The sequence below is a fragment of the Sinocyclocheilus grahami genome, unplaced genomic scaffold (assembly GCF_001515645.1).
Source record: "Sinocyclocheilus grahami isolate Dianchi unplaced genomic scaffold, SAMN03320097.WGS_v1.1 scaffold89.1, whole genome shotgun sequence".
NCBI classification, from domain to species: domain Eukaryota; kingdom Metazoa; phylum Chordata; class Actinopteri; order Cypriniformes; family Cyprinidae; genus Sinocyclocheilus; species Sinocyclocheilus grahami.
The window spans coordinates 146,775-163,543 of record NW_015505268.1 but is presented as its reverse complement, the minus strand read 5'-3'; the positions used below and the strand labels follow the sequence as shown (position 1 = coordinate 163,543).

General features: G+C 36.9%; 4 protein-coding genes across 4 annotated transcripts in view; 3 read left to right on the top strand and 1 right to left on the bottom strand.

Moving 5' to 3' along the window:
- Positions 1 to 2,258, top strand: part of LOC107587095 (protein FAM193B-like) — a 16,125-nt gene extending 13,867 nt beyond the window's left edge. The window contains exon 6 of the mRNA XM_016274738.1: positions 1,824 to 2,258. Within this exon, the coding sequence (XP_016130224.1) occupies positions 1,824 to 1,920 (97 nt within the window). The 3' untranslated portion in view covers positions 1,921 to 2,258. The remainder of the gene's footprint in view (positions 1 to 1,823) is intronic.
- A 1,833-nt stretch (positions 2,259 to 4,091) lies between these two features.
- On the top strand, positions 4,092 to 9,872 carry LOC107587094 (probable ATP-dependent RNA helicase DDX41). The gene is made up of 15 exons (XM_016274737.1): positions 4,092 to 4,284; positions 4,600 to 4,689; positions 4,773 to 4,926; positions 5,648 to 5,722; positions 5,816 to 5,876; positions 5,967 to 6,103; positions 6,193 to 6,265; positions 6,386 to 6,539; positions 6,721 to 6,857; positions 7,011 to 7,173; positions 7,392 to 7,523; positions 8,382 to 8,383; positions 8,850 to 8,872; positions 9,055 to 9,165; positions 9,247 to 9,872. Exons 1-15 carry the CDS (start codon positions 4,258 to 4,260, stop codon positions 9,381 to 9,383), a joined length of 1,476 nt encoding a protein of 491 aa, XP_016130223.1. The 5' UTR covers positions 4,092 to 4,257; the 3' UTR covers positions 9,384 to 9,872.
- Positions 9,717 to 14,404, top strand: LOC107587093 (proline-rich receptor-like protein kinase PERK10). The gene is made up of 4 exons (XM_016274736.1): positions 9,717 to 9,722; positions 10,308 to 10,389; positions 11,929 to 12,098; positions 13,044 to 14,404. Exons 1-4 carry the CDS (start codon positions 9,717 to 9,719, stop codon positions 14,274 to 14,276), a joined length of 1,491 nt encoding a protein of 496 aa, XP_016130222.1. The 3' UTR covers positions 14,277 to 14,404.
- A 1,180-nt stretch (positions 14,405 to 15,584) lies between these two features.
- Positions 15,585 to 16,562, bottom strand: LOC107587052 (protein atonal homolog 1-like). The gene has a single exon (XM_016274657.1). It carries the CDS (start codon positions 16,520 to 16,522, stop codon positions 15,830 to 15,832), a length of 693 nt encoding a protein of 230 aa, XP_016130143.1. The 5' UTR covers positions 16,523 to 16,562; the 3' UTR covers positions 15,585 to 15,829.
- Positions 16,563 to 16,769: the final 207 nt, after the last annotated feature.

Genomic DNA, 16,769 nt, shown 5'->3' with positions numbered 1-16,769 from the left:
CTTATCTGCATTTTTTGGTCTCTTGTTTTTCATTTTCCTCTTGACAATACCCCATAGATTCTCTATGGGGTTCAGGTCTGGTGAGTTTGCTGACCAGTAGGGATGTAACGATTCACTCAAGTCACGATTCGATTCTGTTCACGATTCGATTATTATAATTTTTTTAACAAAATGAGATTTAAGACAGATTATAAATTAAATGTGTCCTTTTATTGTTGCTTGGACAAAATGCTTCACATTTCTTTGTGAAATTTAAATAGAACACTATAATAATATACTAATATTAGTTTTGATTGCTTCTATTGTCTTCATTTGTAAATCGCTTTGGATAAAAGCATCTGCTAAATTACAAAATTTAAATATAATGTAAATGTAAATGACAAAACTACATTGAAATTTTAAAACAAGCCCCAAATCAAATAAATAACACAAATAAAATAAATATCTTCATATAAACAAAATAAGGCTTTGTCTGTGCTCTTTCAATTTAAAATGAGAGACAACCACTGCATTTTAATCTTGATCCAAACAAACATGCTGCATACATGCAACATGAGCAATTTTTAAACTAAATTATATTGTATAATTTCGAAATTTGAAGCAAAAACTTCAGTTTTTGAAATTTGAAGCAAAGACTTCAGTTTTGTGAAACTATAAATAAAAATATCTGCATGAAACAGCAGACGAGCTGAATGAGACACAGATTCCGTTTCCTGGTTTGTTTGGTGGCTCTTGATGCCTTGACCCCAGCCTCAGTCCATTCCTTGTGAAGTTCACTCAAATTCTTTTCAATCCTCAAAAGGCTGCAGTTCCCTTGGTTTGTTGTGCATCTTTTTCTTCCACACTTTTTCCTTCCACTCAACTTTCAGTTAACGTGCTTGGATACAGCACTCTGTGAACAGCCAGCTTCTTTGGCAATGAATGTTTGTGGCTTACCCTCCTTGTGAAGGGTGTCAATGATTGTCTTCTGGACAACTGTCAGATCAGCAGTCTTCCCCATGATTGTGTAGCCTAGTGAACCAAACTGAGAGACCATTTTGAAGGCTCAGGAAACCTTTGCAGGTGTTTTGAGTTGATTAGCTGATTGGCATGTCACCATATTCTAATTTGTTGAGATAGTGAATTGGTGGGTTTTTGTTAAATGTGAGCCAAAATCATCCCAATTAAAAGAACCAAAGACTTAAACTACTTCAGTCTGTGTGCATTGAATTTATTTAATACACGAGTTTCACAATTTGAGTTGAATTACTGAAATAAATGAACTTTTCCACAACATTCTAATTTATTGAGATGCACCTGTACTTGAGAGAGGCCATGTATGAGGTGTTTCTTGGAGGTTATAGTACATCAAAGAATGATCATGTGACTTTTACATATATCAGGAGACCTGTAAATGCGAAAAAACGGTTTCTATTGCAGTTATGCTAAATATTCCTTTTTCGAATTGCCTGAAAAACCACCTCATGAGAGTGTAAAAACTTTTTTGCAATATATGGGACTTCTTGCGAATTTGATTTGTTTCCATTGGGTGTATTTTCAATTCGCAATTTCGATTTGCGCAATTTAAAGGGTAATGGAAGCGCAGCTACTGTCGGTGGGGCTTACCAAGTGCAGATGTTGAAACCAAGTGATGAAGATACAGAAGATACAACCTCCTGGCGCTCATCACTAGAAGAATATCTTAGATTTACATGGAAGATATATTAATTGTCCTTTTATCACATTACAGGTCATTCTTGGAACAAGAATGTCGTAGAAATGTAAAAAATCTAATTCGTTGCTTAACCTTTTTATTTTTATTTTTAATCTCTCAATTTTTTTAGGTTTTGCCTTGACTCTGCTAAACAAACCCGACAGAAGGTGGCTGTGAACTGGTCTAACTTCAGCCTCAAAAAGATGCCCTCAAATGCAGCTCAGTAACAGATGGGTGATGGTAAACAGAGCTCCCCTCCCAGCAAGACTGTACTAAAAACCAGTTTGGCCTTTGGTTACTGTACTTAACACCTGATGGGCCTAAGGTTTCTCCCTCTCACAGCCCTTTCTGCCTCTATGCCACGGGACCTTGATTTGACCACCAGTCATCAAACACGTTTTCATTTGACCTGTTGTTCACGGGGGATCACACTGCATCCTGAACTCAGTCCGAGAACTTGCATCCTGTTATCGCTAAAACACGTTCGGGTACTGATCCAGTGCATCTACATGCTTTATATGTCATATGTACACAGTTGTTTTACAATAAAAATGTTTTAAATTCACAACAATGGTGCGGTTTGGCCCGTCACGCTTTTTTCAGCTGTTCATGTGTTTTAAAAGGTACTTCTACGGTTGCACCATCATGCATTTTTGCAGACGCCACTCACCCTGCAAATATACTGAAGTCTTAGAATAGATACGAAAAATGTGGGTTTTTTGATAATAAAAAATTCGAATTGCTGTATCATGTCTGACTGTCATAATGGAGGTAAAAAGGCAGCAAAGACGGTTGTGTTCACTGATGTGTTTTAGTTTGTAGAACTGTCCATGTGAGATACAAAGATCTGTATAGATTATACTACACCCGTGTCATTTCACAGTCGACTTTGTGAGGCCAAGTGCAGCTGTGACAGTTTATATGCACAAAAATGAACCGTGCACATGGACTTTGTTGTCTTTTAGAACAATGAGAACATCCATACCTTTGCTTACAATGTATGATGTGTGAAATTGTTTTGTCTTATTACTTCGGACATTTTTGAGAAAAGAAAAAAGGAATCAACACTAAAAAGCAACTGATTTTAAAGACCTGTATCTGTCGACTGTCACTTTTATACATGAAATCTAAGGTTGAGCAAATGAGCAAATGTTTCCTTTGCATGATGCGTAAAAACTGACAAGTATAGGCAACTACAAATCTCTCCCTTTTCCTTCAACTCTGTATGGAATGCTGTTCCAAGCTGACTGTTGGCAAAATATCCTGACCGAAATCTTATGGTAGTGTCCCTGCTGATCCTCCCATGTGGTGGTTTGGATCTAGTTCTGTGCTGTAACCAGGTTCTCAATGCTGTTGTGAGTTTCAGTTTGTAGTTGGTTCTGCAGCAGTGTGCACCCTTGTTTTGGCTGCATGATGGTATCAGACCTGAATTTATACATCCCAGACACTTGCAGCAGTTCTGCTGGTGTAGTTTCAGTCCACTGGTGCATAACCAGTTCAGACCTGTTTTCGTTTGTTACATTTGCAATGGCATCTTATGATTTAAAGGGGCTTTAAGATTCCCCTCAGTGGTACACCGCTTGTAACATCTGGTGGCCCTTTCCATAGCTTTGTATGTCTGCGTCATACTGTTTTTTTTTACTCATTTATCCCTGAAGCTGAGCCCCTTCTGGTAAAAATCCCAAATACAGATATCACCTTTTTTTTTTTTTTTTTTAATTAGTGTCTTTTGTTTTCATATTTTTCCGACATCTTTGACTCTATCCAGGTGATATTAAACTAGAAGACATTATCTTAAACATTTGGAATGTAGATTTATACTATACCATTAATGGCCAAGTGTATGTTGGCTTTCTGTTTTATTTAGTTGTTTTTTATTATTATAATAATTATTATTATTCACTTTTGATACTGTGAAAATCTTTCATGCAGAAAGATTAAAACATGACAGTTTTGAGAAAAGAAACGTGTTGTGTTTATTTTGGTACCATGCAAATGTAGTAATATAAGAAACCACATAAATGGCAATGAGAAATTAGAAGATTTAGTTTTTTCGGTTAAATATTTTTTTGTTTGTTTTTTTAATCTGTCATTATTTACTTACCTTCGTGAGTGAATACTTACCCTAGTAAAACCGTGTGACTTGAGGAGGAGATGTTACAATTTCTTTGGGAATGATTGGCTGCTTTGGTCACTATTCACTTTCATTTCTTCTTTTTTTCTCTCAATGCAAATGAATAGTGACTGAGGCACATTGATACTATTGAGCACATTCTTTCTTGCATCTAGTTTGTCTCACAGAAAGTCATACAGGTTTGCAACAACATTATGGTGAAAAATGTCCATTTTTAGGTGAACGGGTTTTTTCCCGAAATACATTGGGTTGTCCCTTTTGGGCCTCCGTAAGCTGTACGTCACGCTTCCGTTGATCATTAGCAGCGTATCATGGTGGCTAGTGTATAAACAATGCTTGTTTGGGTGTAATGTAACAGTTACCTGACATTATTGTACTAAATATCGCAACTTCGTTCACGCGGACTTTAAAGCTTGTAACATCGAGCATCATGGAAACGGAAAACCAATCCAAAAAGGTGAGTTTTACTAATATGTATAATAAACGCACCTTGATAAGTAAATAGCTTCGAGCAACAGATTTAACCCCATTCACTGTGTAAAACGTGCGATTAATTATATCTCGGAAATATTTTTCTCTACAGGTTATCTGATGTATAATGGCGTTTTAGCATTTTATAAAGCGAATTAAAATGTGGCAATAATAAATTGCCTTAGTGTAATTAATATAAAACTGTAAGAAGAGAATATGTGGTTCTGAACATGTGATGCTGTATGACATGTATGCAGTTTGTATTATATGTAACACTTTGTGGCTTTTATGCAATTGTCAGAGAAACTATTCCGAGAAGTCTGGATCAGAAGGCTCAGAAGATGATGACTATGTGCCGTATGTTCCTGTTAAGATCAGAAAACAGCAGATGGTAGGCAACAGCGATATTTCATGCTTTTGCTGTTATATGTCCCAGCATCCTAATTGCCTGTGTTTATTTGATGTGACTCTAAGCTCCAGAAGGTGAAGCGTTTTCGTGGGAAAGGGCTCACAGTGGAGGAACAGAAAGATAGTGGTGGAGAGCAAAAAGATGAGGAAGAGGGTCTGGGTCCCCGATCCAATGTCAGTCTGCTGGACCAGCACCAACACCTCAAGGAGAAAGCTGAAGGTCTTTACACCCTCCCCTGTGCTTCATTGCTGATTTACGGTCTAATGCAGTGGGTCTCAATCAGTGTCTCAATATAGGAAAATTAAGCAACCACTATTCATTTTATGATTCTAGAAGTTTCGATAAACTTCAACAACAACAACAACAACAACAACAACAAATAGTTTTTGCAGGGAGAAAGAAATATGATTTCAATTCACATCTTGATTGATAATTCAATTAATAATTTTAATAAGTAATTAATTCATGTTGCAGCCACCTTGTACGTTTGTTAAGTCCACTTGGTTGAGAACCACTCGACAAATAGAATTTGGACCGTAATGAATGTCTCGGAGACATTTCAATCTTTCTGTTGGGATATTCAGTTTTTAATATGTGTAAATTGAGCATTTTTAGTGAGTTCTCTTTAGAAATGTTTATCACATTATTAAAATGTTTTAGTTTGTCCAACCTAGGTGTGAAAATCAAGGAGTCAAAATGAAATTCAAACATAGAAGTACATAAAGATCTAGTATTTTTTTTAGAAATTAACAACAAAGTATTTTTTGATGTACGTGATTAAAGTATTAAAGATTCTAAGCTACTAATCAAATAAGAAAAATTCTACTAATAGTTTTTCGTTTTGTTTTGTAAATACAAAGATAATTCTTAAGTAGTTTCAGTATGGTTTTTTTTTTGTTCATTTGTTATTTATTCTCAAATCTTATATTAATAAGTGCAGCTCGAAAGGAGTCTGCCAAGGAGAAACAGTTGAAAGAGGAAGAAAAGATTCTGGAGAGCGTGGCTGAAGGCAGAGGTAAGCGAAAACAGAATGATTTACCAGATTAATTAATTTATTGGTTAGAAGTATTTATCATCATAAAAATGCATCTTTTAATATCTTTATCAGCTCTAATGTCTGTGAAGGAAATGGCCAAAGGTATCACATATGAAGACCCAATAAAAACAAGGTGAGCTGCCTTTAACCTCCATTCATTTGTCAGATTTTTTTTTTTTTGCAAATAATGACAACAGCAATTAACTTCTGATTTTCTCTTCAGCTGGAATGTGCCTCGTTACATTCTTGGCATGCCGGCAGCGCGGCACGAACGTGTACGGAAGAAGTACCATATTCTTGTTGAAGGTGAAGGCATTCCACCACCCATTAAGAGCTTCAGAGAGATGAAGTTTCCTCAGGGTAAGATCCATCTTACCTATTTTTACATGCAGCACCTCACTCGCAGCTTCACGCTAATGGCCCGCTCGCAACTTTAATGGTCTTTGCAGCCATCCTGAAAGGACTGAAGAAAAAGGGAATCGTTCGCCCGACACCCATTCAGATTCAGGGAATACCAACCATGTGAGTTGCATGTGGGCTTGAGGCAATATTTAGCCATTATCATGCACTATCAGGAGGTCATATATATACATAATATATATATTAAATTTGTAGTTATTAAAATGAGTTTGTTTGTTTTAGTCTCTCTGGCAGGGACATGATTGGCATTGCCTTTACCGGCTCAGGGAAAACCCTGGTTTTCACGCTGCCCATCATTATGTTTTGTCTGGAGCAGGAGAAACGGCTACCCTTCTGTAAGAGAGAGGGACCCTACGGCCTCATCATCTGTCCTTCTGTAAGCCCACTCAGTCTCTGGCACAGCCTGTGTCATCTGCCTGAAAAAGGAGAAGCCGATTACCTATATGTAACAAAAATATTTCATCATACAAATCATAAGTCAAGAGGCAGACAGTACAGGCACAAGACAGCAACAGTATGGTCATTTATTTATTGCGTGTCTTTCTCTCCATCTGTAGAGGGAGCTAGCGAGACAGACACATAGTATCATTGAACACTACTGTAAACTACTAGAGGATGAAGGGGCTCCGCAGTTGCGCTGTGCTCTGTGTATTGGGGGCATGTCTGTCAAAGATCAGATGGAGGTGGTAAAAAAGTGAGTCACATTGTTTAAAGAGTTTAAATGTACACCTCATGACGTTTAAAAAGGAAAAGGTCAAAAAGATTGGGACATCATACTGGCTCTTTATTTGGATGCTGGTTGCTTTAGAAATCCCTTATAAACTTGCGAATGATTGTGTGATTGTAGCGGGGTGCACATGATGGTGGCCACTCCAGGCAGACTGATGGACCTGCTGAACAAGAAGATGGTGAGTCTGGATATCTGCCGCTATCTGGCTCTGGACGAGGCTGATAGGATGATTGACATGGGTTTTGAGGAGGACATCAGGACCATCTTCTCTTACTTTAAGGTATTTTGTGCAAATCTCATGGTACTGTTTAGGTTATTCAATTATATAGCAGTTAGTCAGTAAATATAGTAAAATGTTCCCCTCCCTTTTTCAGTGTTTTCTTGAATATGTAGTGGATTTAGAACTAGAATAATACTGTTTTAGAGGTAATGAATGTTTTTTTTTTTTTTTTTAATAACCAGAGTGCTTTTTTTGCTCATTATTATGATTTGCTTTAGGGTCAGAGACAAACGCTGCTTTTCAGTGCCACTATGCCCAAGAAGATCCAGAACTTTGCCAAAAGTGCTTTAGTAAAACCCATCACCATTAATGTGGGCAGAGCTGGAGCTGCAAGTTTGGACGTCATCCAGGTAAGACATTAAGATTCATGCGAGGCCCAGCTTTATTCTTTCCTCATGTTCCTTCGATCCTTTTACTTGTTTTGTGAGCTTTGCCAAGGTCAATTTTTTGAAACACACTACTGTTTTAAAAGTTTGGGGTCAGTAAGATTTAAAAAAAAAAAAAAAAAAATTTGTGAGGAAATAATACATTTTATTCAGCAAAGATGCATTAATTCAAATTCAATCAAATGCCGTGGTAAAGACATTTATTATGTTACAAAAGATTTATATTTCAAACACGTGCTGTTCTTTTCAACTTTCTATTAAATAAAAATCCTGAGAAAATGAATCCCGGTTTCCACAAAAATATTAAGCAGCACAACTGTTTTCAACATTGATAATAATAAGAAATGTTTTTGAGCACCAAACAAGCATATTAGAATGTTTCTGGATCATGTGACACTGATGACTGGAGTAAAATCAATTACATTTTAAAATATAACAAAATAGAAAAAGTTTTTTTAAATAGTAATTAAATTTCACAGTATTACAGTTTTTACTGTGTTTGTGATCAAATAAATGCAGCCTTGATGAGCATGAGAGAGACTTTCAAAAACACAAATAATCTTAACCAACCCCAAACTTTTGAACAAGTGTATACTAGAGCTGCACGATTAATTGATTAAAAAGATCGCGATCTCGATTCAAACACCCACGCAATCTTATTTTTATATGACAATGATTCGTCTGTCTATTAAACGTGCTGTTTTCGTGCTGCCGCTGACACATAGAGAGCAGTTATCATGTTTAGGTATGAAACAGCTTCACAAACAGTCGTTTCAGCCACACAGTATCATTTGTGTCTTACAATCATTCATTTTATCACAGAAGTACTGGGATAAAATGTTATTATTCAGATAAAAATGGAGCAAATCATCTTTTGAAACAAATTTTCACTTCCAATAACGTTTGTTGATTACAATGTTGATTACATTGTTTCGCCACTAGGTGATGACAAGTGACTGTTAAAAAATGATTTGTCATTGAATCATTCATTCAAGAGATTCGTTCAAAAACACCGATTCAGTCAGTAATGGAACAAATGAAGTATTTATGTGTTTGTCATTAAATCGTTCATTCGAACCTTTTTAAAAAATAATTCATTCAAATTAATGAAACATTTTTGAATAGAATGATGGCAATTAATATTTTGTCACAGCCTCTAGTAAATTGCATGTTATTTTGCTTAGTTCAAAATCATGGGAGAATTGCGGTCTCTGTTTGAAAAAATAAAATAAAATTGCGATTCTCAATTTATCCAGAATCGAGCAGTTCTAGTGTATATTAGTAATTCAGAACATTTATCAACAAAGGATGTGGTAAGTTTTTTTTTTTTTAATGTATAGATTTATCTTTGGTGTTTGTCTTTCCGTTTTCGTTTCTTGTCATCTTCTTGTACTTCCTTCCAAGATTAAATTACCACACACAATGGTTTATTTTTTCAGAGAATATACTGTATAGATTTGAGAATTGAGCATCAAAATCCTTTTTTTTTTTATAGATGAGTCTGTACTAATGGATCTGAGAGCTTTGTTGGTTGAAGCCAAGCAGAAGGTTCCTCCTGTGCTGCAGGTTCTCCAAACGGGAGACGAGACGATGCTGGATATTGGAGGTACAAATTATATACTTATTGCTGAAACAAGCTTAAGTAGCCAGAAGTATAAGATATTTACCTTTTATTTTTCCATCCTAGGAGAGAGAGGCTGTACGTTTTGTGGTGGTTTGGGCCACAGGATCACAGACTGTCCCAAACTGGAGGCCATGCAGACAAAACAGGTCACCAACATTGGCCGCAAGGACTATCTGGCCAACAGCTCCATGGATTTTTAATGCTTTTTGCTACTTTGCCATCAGATCTTTCCTTGAGAGAGGCTCCTGTGTCGTGTCTTGCGTCATTTTGTACAAAATGTATTATTCTTGGAACTGTACATTTGTTTATTCATTTCAGTGAAACTATTTCTTGTTTGTTGCAAAATGCAGTCAAAAAGCTTTGTGTTAGAAAAAATGTTAAAGTTAGGATTTCCTAGAATTTTCAGTAGGTTTTGCTTCATAATGACATTGTCATGTATTAATGTAACAGCTGAATTGTTACAGTATTTGTCTGAAACCCAATCAGGCATGTTTTTGCCAGTTAATCTTTATTTTTTTGCTAATTGTAAATAAATGATGGTCAGCTTATGCGCCCTCTTTATTTTATGATGCAAACTGCAATACAATTCTTCTCTGACATTGTATCTCTGGTTACATCTCTTTGCTATTTCCTGTGTACAACCAAGCTTGGGTGATTGTTAATAAAGGAACACGCCAAGGTAAAGTTTAACGTTGGAGGAAATGAGTGGGGACCATTTTTAGCTGCTTGCTGGTGAATGACGTGGCCCCATAATCTCACGGACGCACTCAACAGCAATTTGTCTGATACCATAAACTAGTTAACAAAACTACATTTTGTCTCATATTCAATCTGCCAAGGAAGAGCAGAAAGCAAAAGACAAAGGTTTGGTGAAACAAGTTTATATGAATAATATGAGTTACATCTTTCTCATAACATAAAACAAGTCATAATTTTCCCACTACTAAAGTAACTAAAGTCAACATATTTATGATGAACTTGAGGTACAGCTTCACACAACTGCTAACCTGTCACAAAGGAAGTGTTGATAACCACACCTTCGAGTCTATGATTGCACAAGAGTGATAAAAAAAGAGGAATTACTAATGTTAATTATTATCTTATCAACTGTCTTACATTTTTAGAAGACCCAAAGAACCGAAGATACCAAGAAAGATAAATACACGACACCGGCTGTCAATGAACTCTACTCCACCTGGGGAGCAGGTGAGAATGGGCTCTGAAATACACTTGTCTACCAGCATAGCTGATCCAGAACTACAGTAACGATTATCTGCTGTTAAACTAGGTGTTACCAAACTGTTTGTTGCAGTTGAGCAAGACGGTGTGTCTTAATGGTGCAGATGTACATTTCCACCATTACTCAGTGTTTTTATTGAGGTCAGACATGTTTGTGGTCCTTTATCTACATAGATCTAAAAGAATAAGAGCACAAAATGGTCACTCTGAAACATATTATTTGACAATCAGTCGACTGTCAATCGATTAAAACAATTTAATTAAATTCTTAACAAAAAATGGCATATATCAATATATAGTGAAAGCTTTTAGTCAGTCTACAATTAAGAAAATAAATAGGCTAGTTTCTCAATTTAGATAGCTATTTCATATTGATTCAATTTATAGTGTTTAGATTCAAGTTTGTGTTCAGTTTAAGATTTTGTCTTTTTTTTGCATACATTGTCTTTGGTGTTGCATCATTTTTTACGGTTTACTTTTTCAGCTTCTGAATTTTAATCTTATTTAGAAGCAAGTAGTTTGAGGGTCTATCTTCTTCCTCATAGAAAAATATTAGGTAGCGCATACTTAGTTTTTAATATTCTTAGTATTACAATGCTCACCCAGTAGTGTTAAATAACAGATGCTTTTTTGCAAAGTTACTTTTTTTAGTAAATGATTAGAGGTTGAGGTTTAGAGAAACCGTTCATTATCAAGCTGATTTGTAACAGATAACGGTAATGCTTTGGAACACAAAGTAACTTGGGAAATTCCCATTTAAAATCATTCCGGTCATGGTGTGAGAACATAATTTTGTTCTTATCTGAAATGTGTTTTTGAGCCACACAGATGTACTGCTGTGAGGCAATAAATGTGTGTGTGCATAAAAGTATTCAAGGTTTTAGGAACTAAGGACCCTTGGTACATTTAGTACAGTTACATCACTGTGCCTAAACAGTTGTTAGTAGTTTTATTTGTAATAAACAGAAAAAAAATCTATATAGACTTAAAGGAGTTGAAGGACTTCAGAATATAAATATTAATATGTATGTGGTAAATATACAATTTACTAGGCTGATTGTTGATAGACTTTTTAGTTAGTCTATAAATAAGAAAATAAATAATTTCTCAGTTCAGATCAATATTTCATGCCTATGTTCTGTACTTATTTATTTAGTAAGTAGTATACTATGCAAGTAGTAAAAAGTAGTTTAGCCAGATGAAAAAATAATGTCTTTTCAACCTTTTGTATATAATGATGCAATAAATGTGAAGATGTTTTGGGGAAAATTGGGTATACATCCTTATTCATTTATTTACATTTTTAATATTCGAATATTCCAGAGTCAAGATTGTTTCTAGACCAACAATTCATGTAATCAGTTTCACTGCTTCATAATGTTTGGCCACCGCTGTAAAATATATTTTGTTCTGTCTTCATTTTATATTCAAGAGGTCTGATCTCAGTGATTGAGGGTTTGTCCAGAGACACTTCGTTTTGATGTTTTTATGAATTCCACCCTGCAGGCCAGTACCAGGTGACAGTGCAGAGCACAGATGCGTCTCAAAGGTGCAGGATGTCTGGGTCATACCTGCTGTCTTCTGAGAAAGAGGCTATTTGTCTGCTGGACCTTAAGACCGGACAGGCCATCTACCATTGGCCCTACAGGCTCCTCAGGAGATTTGGCCAAGTCAAGGTGCTTCATGAGAAATAAAAAATATGCAACCCTCTGACTCAACATGTTTGCTCATATAAACCAATTAATGTAAAACTATATATACACTATACTGTTCAAAAGTTTGGGATAGATTTATTTTTTCAATGTTTTTGTCTCTTGTGATGACCAAAGCTGCATGCTAATTAGCTGAAAAATACAGTAAAACAGTCATCTAAATATTACTAATATTTTAATATATTTTAAAATGGAAAATTTATTTCTGTGATGGCAAAGCTGAATTTTCAGCAGCAATTACTTTAGTTTTCAGTGTCACATGATCCTTCAGAAATCATTCTAATATGCAGATTTGCTGCTTAAGAAACATGTTATTATTATTATTATTATTATTAGTAGTAGTAGTAGTAGTATCAGTGTTGAAAACTTGCTTTGTGGAAACAGTGAAGCATTTTTAAGGATTTTTTAAATAATAGAAATCTGAATTTTCAGCAGCAATTACTTTAGTTTTCAGTGTCACATGATCCTTCAGAAATCATTCTAATATGCAGATTTGCTGCTTAAGAAACATATTATTATTATTATTATTAGTAGTAGTAGTAGTAGTAGTATCAGTGTTGAAAACTTGCTTTGTGGAAACAGTGAAGCATTTTTAAGGATTTTTTAAATAATAGAAAGTTCAGAAGAACAGAATTTATTTGAAACTGAACATTTCTGTAACAGTTCAAAAGTATTTACTGTTACTTTTTATTAGTTAAATAGGTCCTTCCTGAATAAAAGTATTCATTTAAAAAAAATTATTACTGACCACAAATGTTTGAACGGTAGTGTATATATGTTTGTGGTAAAATAGCATGTGTAGGATTTTTTTTATTTATTTTTTTAAATACTAATTTTTTCCCCCCCTTGATTCTTTTAAACATTAGTTCACATTTGCTCTATTTATTCAATATGTATTGTTTTTTTCAGGGGGGAATTATGATTGAGGCAGGTCGTCGTTGTCACACTGGGGAGGGTCAGTTCATTTTCTTGTCAAAACAGGGGGCGCAAATAAAGAGGGCCATTGAGGAAGCCATCATGCACCAGAGCGTCCAAGAACTGCTGGCACAAGCCACCGCTCTTCCGCAAGAGATGGCCTCCAAGCCCCCCTCGCCTAAAAGCAAACCACCGGACAGGCCTAAGGTAAAAAATCTTCCTCCAATCAGTGTGAATCAAGATCGACCACGCCCAGCATTACAATGCAAACATGGCCAGCAAATACACAAAGCCATTGAGGAGGCACTCGCACAGCAGAGTCTTCAAGACCTGCTGCCACCATCCATACCCCTTCCGCAAGCCATTCCACCCCCACCACCTTTACCAAAACCCAAAACCCAGGGCAGGGACAAAACTAAGATCAATAAGCAACTTCAAGGCAACAAGAATCAGGAAAGACCTTGCCCTCCTGCACTGAAAAAACCTGGGCAGCCAATACACAAGATCATTAAAGGGGTTCTCACCCACCAGAATGTCCAAAAGGCATCATCCACTCCTCCTCAACAAGCCCCTCCACTACCGCCACCCTTGCCTAAAACCAAACCACAGGACAGGCCTAAAGTTAAAAAGCTTCCTCCAGTCAATACAAAACAAGATAGACCATGTCCAACAGTACCACGCAGATACATCTCCTTACCAGATCCACCACCTTGCGTCAAAAGCCCTGTAAGCAGCCCGGATGAAGTTTTGTATTCAGTTGTTTTTCCACAACCAAAGCCAAGATCAAAAATGAATCTCCCAAAAGTTCCAACCCCTCCCAGTCTACCACCAATCATGGATACAGATGTAACCGTGGATAAAGAGAAGGAGTGGAAATCACCACAAGAACCTTCTGAGGACAAAAATGAAGAAGCTCCCTACACTAACTGGACCGCGAAGGCCACTGCTGAGCAGGATCAACCAGATATTCAGGACCTTTATAGCACAGTGAATTTTGCAGCTAAACGTAAGAACAGACAGACTGAGGACAGTGATGAGCAAGAGCAGCCTAACATTGAACAACAAACTCCTGTTATCACTTCCAGTGAAATCCCTTTCGACTTCAAAGAGACCCTTTCTAGCGTTCTGTTTAAAGATCTGTCTAAAATTCCACCCCCATTTCCGCCCAGGTCACGTGGGGGAAGTAGTGACCAGTTAGATCGAATAGATGAGCAGATGACGGATTGAGGTTTTTATTGTCTACAGTTGAGGTCAGTGTCATTGCTACCCTGATTAATGTGAGTGATATGTGTTATAGGCTACAGTGTGCGATAAGTTTTAACATGAAACTTTTAATAATAATGCACAGAATATGTACTGCGATGATTAAATATAAGGAAAATGTGTTTTGAATGCAAATGATCTTTATTGAAAATGTTTTGTAAGATATATTGTAAAAGTGTGTATACTTAACCAATATATCACAAGTTATTTAAAGCAGTTTGGTTGTGACTTGGTTCTCTGGCATGAAACATCAGCCCAAGCTCTAATTTCAAACACAAGTTAGTGCTGTTTTGTTGACCGTATCTTTTAACAAATTCTTTAAGGTAAAAGGATAGTTCACCCCAAAAGTTGTTGGACCCCACTGAATTTAATAGTTTATTTTTTTTCACACTGAGGACCAGCAACTGTTTGGTTACCCACATTCTCCAAAATGTCGTCTTTTATGTTCAAACAAAAATAACTCATACAGGTTTGGAACTTCAGGGTGAGTAAATGATGATTACAGAATTAATTTTTAGATGAACTATTCCTTAAATTTTTTTAATCCAATGCAATCCAATTTGAAGCTCTTCAAACCCTGACTACAGCACGAGCCAATAGAATTTGATTGCAGGCCCTGAATGAGCATTTCATTGGTTAGACTACTTAACAACTCTTGTCTATGGTGAGCTGCTGACCAATTGAACGACGTGAGTCAGTCTAGTACAAAACAATTGAAGAATTGTAACTCATTAGACTATAATTATTGCTTTTAATGTTCAACAAAAGTCATACTTCCATACCATCCAAAATGGAGGAAAAATTACGACTTTGCTTTGTTTTCATTTGTGGAGAACATTTGTGTGATGTAAACACGGTTCAGCCCTGAACGACTCTTTTGAGCGAATCAGTTTTGAATGTTCCCATCAGAGTGAATGATTTAAATGACTCGTACAGCTCACAAAGATAAGCTTTCTTTGTCGCCACCTTGCGTAACTACGCAACTTAAAGAAAAAAAAACCTGTCTGAATAAATCTTTTTCAGATAAACCGTTTCAAAAGATAGTAGTGACGTTAGTGAAATATGATACCTTGGATATGTAAAGCAAATGCTGTTCATAACTGCACGAAACACTTGCGGTTGATTGTTATAGGCTAATGAACGTATGAATTGAAGCAATTCGAATACATATATGAAAAGGAAATCTTTATTAAACTTTTGAGGTTATAAAAAAAATCCCAAAGATACATAAATAACATTTTTGTCATTACTGATGGAGGTTTTGTACATGTGAAGTGGAAACAATCCAAATGTAGATGTCATAAAGTGCAACTAAAGGCCTTGTATAGATGTTTTCATTTTTTCTTCCCTTTCTTGTGAGTTTTCAGTAGTTTTGTCAGTCAAGTAATGAAGCGTTGCCTAGACCTAACCATCACCCACAGGGCCTATCTATTCGGTTCTTTCGGTGTCTACTAAAACACAGACAAATAAATTATAATTAATCAGAGTGCCACAGTCTCAAAGTCAATCCAGCAAAGCTATCCGCGTCCTCCAGTCTGTCCTTCTTCCATGTCGCTGAAATGGGACGATTCGCCATCACTCGCATTGGACGTGACATCGTTTTTCTCGGGAACAAAATTAGAAGAAGGTGAGTCTATTGCGTAAGGGATGCTGGTCCTCAAAGTCTGAGCTGAACTCCTGGGTCCAAGGTTACCATGGTTACCAGACGCGCCGCATCCGTCCCGCAGACCTCTGCACTCCGACTGCACGACACCTTCCAACAACTCGGACAGTTCTGTGATGTAAATCTGCGCCATCTGAAGGGTGTCATATTTAGACAGTTTTTTCTCGTTCTCCAAAGAAGGAATGACGCTCCTCAGTTTGTCAAATGCTCGGTTCAATCCGTGCATCCGCCGCCTTTCTCTGGCGTTAGCGGCCACACGTCTGTGTCTCTGAGGTCCGGTGAGATTTTGCTTGGTCCCATCATGTGCTTTAGATCCTCCCAGATCAGATTCCGGTGTCAAAGGACTGCTGGCTCCAGACATGTACTTGTCTATGGCGGCATCCACCGACGTGTGTGCGTAGTGGTCACCTGAGGGTGAGTACGCGGGGGTCGTCCAGGCCCGTGGGTCACTGCGGGTCAACCTCGAATGTTCAGAGAGGGTAAACTCTTCTGGTCGTTCGCGAAATTTTCCATCTGACCAGTGCAAAAGTTTGGCTTTTGCTGTCATTTCTGGTACAATGTGCTAAAATAAAGTATGGAGAAAGCTGAACTCGAGCTGACTGTCTTGGGTGGGCCCTTTACCTTCAGACAGGGTGCCTTATAGTGGCATCACCTCCTCTCTCTCCTCCCCTCAGTGCTCCTGTTGAGTGCCCACAGCCAATAGAAAAGCTCCTCAAACTTCCATGGAATAAAGAGTTGTTTTTTCCCCTCACATGTCAATTCTCCTGGAGTGATGGAAGATCTTTTCCAAAGAA